We start from the raw sequence: 6,727 nt of genomic DNA on the forward strand, positions 1-6,727 counted from the left end.
TTTTCACCTTCAACTTACTGAGGACACGGCCATGACACATTTTGGGGCCATGTCTGGAAAATTCAAAAGATGGAAATACGTTTCCAATGGCCGAAGATGGCTCATAGCTTATGATCGGCGTTTTTTAATACTCCTGGCAAAACCTATCGTGAAGTTCTCCAAAACTACCGTCAATCCCATCTTCTCTTGTGCCTGAGCCTGTTGGATCGATAATCTACTTCACTAGTGTTGGAGAGTGGCTTGAGTCTTATCGATGATGTTCATAGTGGATAGGAGAGTTGACGAGGAGAGGAAGACGTGAGTGAGCAAGATGGTTTCATGTACTTTCTTTATTTTTTATATTGGTCTTTAGTTTATTTCCTTTCTCATTTATTTTTTTTTTATTTTTTATTTTCAAAACTTTATAAGGTATAAAATAACAAGTTCTAGAATAATTGTCCTATCTACTTGTACTATACTTATTTTAAATTTTTTTTCTTAATAATTGAGCAAATTAAATTAAATAATACTATCAATATTAACAATAAAAATGAATGACAATCCTAAAAATGACAAGCTAAACATAATTAAATTAAATATATTATAGCTTTATTAGTTCTAAATTAATTATATATATTTATTTTATTTATATATTATTTTATTCAATATTTACAATATACTCATATATTTTTTATATTTATGTATTTTTTTCTACATTTCTATTTTTTATATTTTAAAAAATATCATATTCTTGTGTTTGTTTCTGTGTTTTCTATGTCTGCTTCGTGCTAGATTTTTTTAAATCTCCAATGAAATCAATTTACAATTCACAGTTCATTTGCAACTGCCTATATTATATAGTAAGTAATGTCCGTCAAATCTGCACAGAGGAATGGTGCATAAGTTGGTTAGCTTGCTTTTCCTTGATCACTAGTTGCTTAGCTTGCTTTCCTTGATCACTTTCCTATTGCCCTTACGCGGAAGAGAAACCAACCAGGCAACCATGGCTTTAGAGCTGGTAGCAGGAGCATTTCTGACCACAGTCTTTGATCATTTGGTTCAGAAAATGGGATCCCCTGTGGTCGTTGACTTCTTCAGAGGCCACAATCTTGATGAAGGGCTACTTAATAAGCTGAAGATAAGTATGATCACTGTGAGTGGGCTGCTTGATCACGCTGAGGAGAAGCAAATTTCTGTTCCAGCTGTGAAAAAATGGGTTGATGAGCTCAAACATAGTGCCTACGAAGCTGATGACTTGTTAGATGAGATTGCTTATCAAGATCTGCAATCCAAGTTGGAAGCTGGATCTCCTAAACAAAAGGTGCGCAAGTTTCTCTCTTCTAAGTCATTTGAAAAGAAAGTGAATGAAAAATTACTAGACATCTTTGAGCAAATTGAACACTTGCTAAAACAAATGCAAGCCCTAGGTTTGACCATGAGAGAGGGCATTGGAGAAAAACCATCATTGCATAAAATTCCAACTACTTCCCTTCTGCCAGATGATGATGAATCTAGCGTTTATGGAAGGCAGTTTGAGAAGGAAAATATAAAAAATTTGATGCAATCAACTGATGATAAGGACTTGGGTGCAATTTGCATAGTGGGTATTGGTGGTTTGGGTAAAACTACATTTGCTCGACTTGTCTATAATGATAGTAGGGTAAAGGAGATGTTTCAACTTAGAGCATGGGTGTTTGTTTCAGAAGAATTTGACGTCTCTAAGATGACAAGAGATATTCTTAGGCAGGACCCTGAAGTATCCTGTGGTGATGGGGAAGCACTGCAGAGCCTTCAAGATAAACTTCAGGAGAAATTGAAGGAAAAAAAGTTTCTACTTGTCCTGGATGACGTTTGGAGTGAGAGGCCTGTTCATTGGGAAACTTTACTGAAACCTTTCAAGAAAGGGGCAAAAGGAAGTAAAGTTGTCATTACAACACGCAGCGGAAGCGTGGCATCTGCTATAAGTAATGAGTTGCGCGTTGATCAAAATCACAACCTGATGAAATTAAGTCCTGCCGATTGTTGGTTTTTGCTTGCAAAATATGCATTATTTCACGATAGAGATGAAAGAGAAAAACCAACGTTAGAAAATATTGGCAGACATATAGCGGAAAACTGTGGAGGTGTAGCATTAGCTGCAAAAGCAATAGGGAGTCTACTGCGCTTTAGAAGAGATGAAGAATGGGAGACGATATCAAAAAGCAACATATGGAAATTGGTGGGTGATGATGTCATTCCAGCACTAGAATTGAGCTACTATTATCTCCCATCACATCTAAAACAATGTGTTGCTTATTGTGCAATATTTCCCAAGGGATTTATGTTCAGAAAGGAATTCGTAATCCATTTATGGATGGCAGAGGGTCTTCTAATCCAGCGGAAAGGGAATAAAGAATTGCACGAAGTTGGCAGTGAATACTTTGATTATCTTGTATCAAGATCATTTTTCCAACCGGAAAATTTGTGTGGGCAAGTTTTCATTATGCATGACCTCATGCATGACTTGTGTGAATCTGTTCTGGGAGAATTTTGCTTCAGGTTGGAGGGAGACAATTCATCCAAGGCCAAGGTTCCTACGAGGACTCGCTATTTGTCACTAGTCAAATATTCTTGTAGTGAAACTGACCGGGATAAATTAGAAGGCATCAATGAAGGCCAACTTTTACGTAGCTTTTTATCTATAAATCATGATATACAAGAAGTTTCTAATTGCATTGATAACGAGACGACGTATGATTTATTGCTGAAACTCAAGCGCTTGAGAGCCTTGTCTTTGGAAGGTCAACGTGGAATATCTAAATTTCCTAATTCGTTTAGCAGTTTGAATCATTTACGGTATTTGAATCTCGGTGGCACAAAGATTAAAAGGTTACCTGATTCTGTTTGTAGTCTATATCAGTTGCAAATTTTAATCTTGAGGCTCTGCTTCTATCTCATTCAGCTGCCAACCAATCTGAGAAGGTTAACAAACTTGTGTTATCTTGATCTTGGATTTGCAGACTTGCGAAAAATGCCACCACAATTAAGTAGACTAACTAAGCTCCAAAAGCTCACTGATTTCTTTTTGGGAAAGGGGAGCGGGTCTAGCATCAAAGAGATGGGGAAGCTTCAGCACGTACAGGGAGAACTTATCATTCACAATCTACAAAATGTTCTTAATGCTCAAGATGCTGCAGAAGCAAAATTGCAGGATAAAAAGCTCAAGAAGTTGGAGTTCAGATGGGCACGGAATGTTAAAATCAATAATCCAGAGCATGTAGGAGGCATACTCGAGCAATTAAAGCCTCACCTGGAGCTGGAGAGTCTTTCCATCAAGGACTATGGAGGTAGAGGATTTCCGGATTGGTTTTTCAATTCTTACTTGTCAAAGTTAGTATCCTTGGAGTTAAATGGGTGTAAAAGTTGCTCAAGTTTGCCTCCTCTTGGAGAGTTAGCATCTCTGAAAGAACTCTCAGTCTCAAGTTTTGAAGCACTCCGGTCTATAGGTGCTGAGTTTTACGGCATCTACAGTCCCACGGAGAACCCATTTCCATCTCTAGAAAGTTTAAAATTTGAATTGATGAAAGAATGGCATGAATGGGAAGATAAAGCGGGAGCTTTCCCCTGCCTCAAAAAGCTTTACATAGCACAATGTCCCAAACTAAAAAAGACCCTGCCGAGCGACCCTCCATGCTTGAAAATTCTATACATCTCGTACTGTCCGCAACTTGAGCTCAAGCTTCCGAAGGTCTCCGTTGACTATAATTTGCAGTTTAATTTCGAGTCTGGTTGGATGCAGTTGATTAAATCATCCTCTGGACAGAATTTAACCCTTTACAGATCTATTGATTTGCTGCCAGAGGTAGTAAAACAAATGGATGATGTTTCCCCTGCTTTCCAAGTAGCCGAAAGCTCATCAGAGTCGCTCCTCAAGAGTCTTTCAATCAACGAATATGGCGGTACAGGAATTCCGGATTGGTTTTCCAATTCTTACTTGTCAAATTTTGTCTCCTTGGAGTTAAATGGATGTAAAAGCTGCTCAAGTTTGCCACCTCTTGGACTGTTAACATCTCTGAAGGAACTCTCAATCTCAAGATTTGAAGCTCTGAAATCCGTAGGTTCCGAGTTTTACGGAGGGGACGGTGCCATAGAGAACCCCTTTCCATCCCTAGAAAGTTTGAAATTTCATTCGATGCGACAATGGCATGAATGGGAAGATAAAGAGGGATCATTCACCTGCCTCCAAAAGCTTCACATAGAAGAATGTCCCAACCTAAAAAAGACCCTGCCTAGTGACCTTCCATGCTTAACAAAACTATACATCTCAAGATGTCAGCAACTTGAGCTCAGGCTTCCGAAGGTTTCAGTAGACTATAATTTGGAATTTAATTTCGAGTCTGGTTGGATGCAGTTGATTAAATCATCTTCTTCGCAATATCTAAGGCTTCATAGCTCTGTAGATTTGCTACCGGAGATAGTAAAACAAATGGATGGTGTTTCCCCTGCTTTGGAAGTAACTGAATCCCCATCAGAGTCGCTTCTCAAGAGTCTTTCCATCCATGACTGTCCGAATCTCGAAAGCTTTTTATCAGCTGAAGTAACTTCCACAGATATCATATCTCATTTCCAACACATTCATATGATTAATTGTGGAAGGGTGAGCGTAGTTTCACTTTTGGGGGCTCAAAACATTCAGAGTGTAAGAATACAGGAGAATGACTTTGACGTGTCCTTCTTCAGAATGCTTTCTCAGTTGTGCCGTCTAAAAGTTGACCTCCTAAGAGATTCAGGGATTTTCAGAACATGGATGACGGACGAACTTGTTTCCTATGTCGAAGAAGTTGAAATCAGAGACAAATTCGAGCTTTTCCCTCCACTAAAGGGGTTCCCCAATTTGAAGAACCTTGACATCGTTGGCTGTTCCAGTCTCGAAAGCCCTTTTGCAGAAAGGGCAAGTCATGGAGAATTCACATCTTTGAGTTCCTTGAGAATCTATTCCTGCCCTGATTCAGTGTTTTTCCAGAAAGGAGTATCATTGAATTTGACAAGTCTTGTGTTATGGGGTTGCTCCCAGTTGAAATCATTGCCTGAAGGTATGAACTCTCTTTTTCCTTCCCTTGTGAATTTGGAAATAGTTCAATGTCCAGAACTCGAGTGGCTTCCTAGACGGAGTCTGCCTTCCAAATTACAATCGCTTCATCTCCAACAATGCCGCAACCTCTCCTCTCTAGCAATCTTTACTGAAGATGTGGAATCAATACTAGAGGAAAAGCAGCCCCCCTGCGTTCTTACCTCTCTTAAAATTGACAATCTTCAGAGTCTGGAGTCTCTTAATTATGGAGTTCTTGAACACCTTACACATTTGGAGATTTCGAACTGCACTAACCTCCTGTACATGCCAGAATGCAACCAATTCCTTCTCCCTTCTCTTGTTTATCTGTGTATAAATAATTGTCCGCAACTCAAATCAATTCTGAAAGGGGGTTTGCCTTCCAAATTTCATTCACTTTACATCCATAACTGCAACAAAGTCGTGGATGGCCTCATGCAACTGGATTTACGATTACTGCCACTCTTTCAGGAATTAACAGTTGGTGGGAGCAACTATGTGGAATTACCAGAAGAGACGCTGCTGCCTTCTACTCTAACCTTCCTCAGATTGCTGGATCATCAGTATCTGAAATGTCTGAACTACAAAGATCTCGTACACCTCACACAGTTGACTATTGGCAACTGCCCTAAGCTACAATCCTCTCCAGAATGTATGCAAACCCTCCTCCCTTCCCTTGTGTGCTTGACAATCTATGGATGTCCAGAGCTGAACTCATTTCTGACAAGGGGTCTGCCTTCCAAATTACAAATGCTTGAAATTTTGTACTGCGACAAACTAGTTGCAGGACTTATGCGATATGATTTGCGACAACTGCCAGCTTTGTCACATCTTACAATTGTTGGGTATCACCATGTGGAATTATTACCAGAAGAGACACTGCTACCCTCCACTCTCACGTCTCTTGTACTCTGTAATTTTGGGAAGCTGAAATCTATAGGGCTTCAACACCTAAGGTTCCTTCAGAAATTGACCATTGGACAATGCCCTTCACTCCAAGGCTGGCCAAAAGAGAAGCTTGGCGACTCAGTTAAAACTTTGCGTATCTATGGCTGTCCTTTGCTAACGCAAAGTTTCTCAAAAGAAGAAGAACGGTCCAAGATTTCTCATGTCCCTGAAAAACTGTGGGTATAGAAGAGGTAATACTACATGCAGTTTGAATTTCAGTCTAGTTCCCATGAAGAAGCAAACTGTTAAAGTTGCCTTCTTTATTATTATTATTATTTTTTATTCCATGCTGTCTCTCTGAACTGGGCCAATGTAAGCGTTTTTATTATAGGCGTTAACTTCTTGTCAATATAGTCCAAGTCATTTTAATTATAGGCCTTCTTCTTTGTTGCCTATTGACGTGGGATTCGGGATTCCAACAGTTGTGATCCAGTTTTCAGTTCAATCATGTATTGGAGGCTGCCAACTTGATCTCAATCCAATACCTAATTAAACATTGGTTAGCTACATGACTAGCACCCCAAATGTACTGGAAGAGATGCATAGCATTTGACCAAAGTGATAATTTGCATATGCATCACTGTAATAAGAGCACTCCTGTTTGAAAAAAAAAATAATAATAACAAGAGCATTCCAGTAAAGTAAAAGATTTCTTCGAAAATGTACTTTATCAGAATTAACGATTTTAATTTCTAAATCATATACTATAAA

General features: G+C 39.0%; 1 protein-coding gene across 1 annotated transcript; it reads left to right on the forward strand.

The window, feature by feature from the left end:
* The first annotated feature begins 982 nt into the window (after positions 1-982).
* LOC110654841 (putative disease resistance RPP13-like protein 1) lies at positions 983-6,202 on the forward strand. The gene has a single exon (XM_021810966.2). The coding sequence runs from the start codon at positions 983-985 to the stop codon at positions 6,200-6,202; it is 5,220 nt and encodes a 1,739-aa protein (XP_021666658.2).
* The last annotated feature ends 525 nt before the right edge of the window (positions 6,203-6,727 follow it).

The sequence above is a fragment of the Hevea brasiliensis genome, chromosome 7 (assembly GCF_030052815.1).
Source record: "Hevea brasiliensis isolate MT/VB/25A 57/8 chromosome 7, ASM3005281v1, whole genome shotgun sequence".
NCBI classification, from domain to species: Eukaryota; Viridiplantae; Streptophyta; class Magnoliopsida; order Malpighiales; family Euphorbiaceae; genus Hevea; species Hevea brasiliensis.

What these genes read in the sequence shown, in the direction of transcription:
- LOC110654841 (XM_021810966.2), top strand. Translation starts at nt 983, where the DNA reads ATGGCTTTAGAGCTGGTAGCAGGAGCATTTCTGACCACAGTCTTTGAT.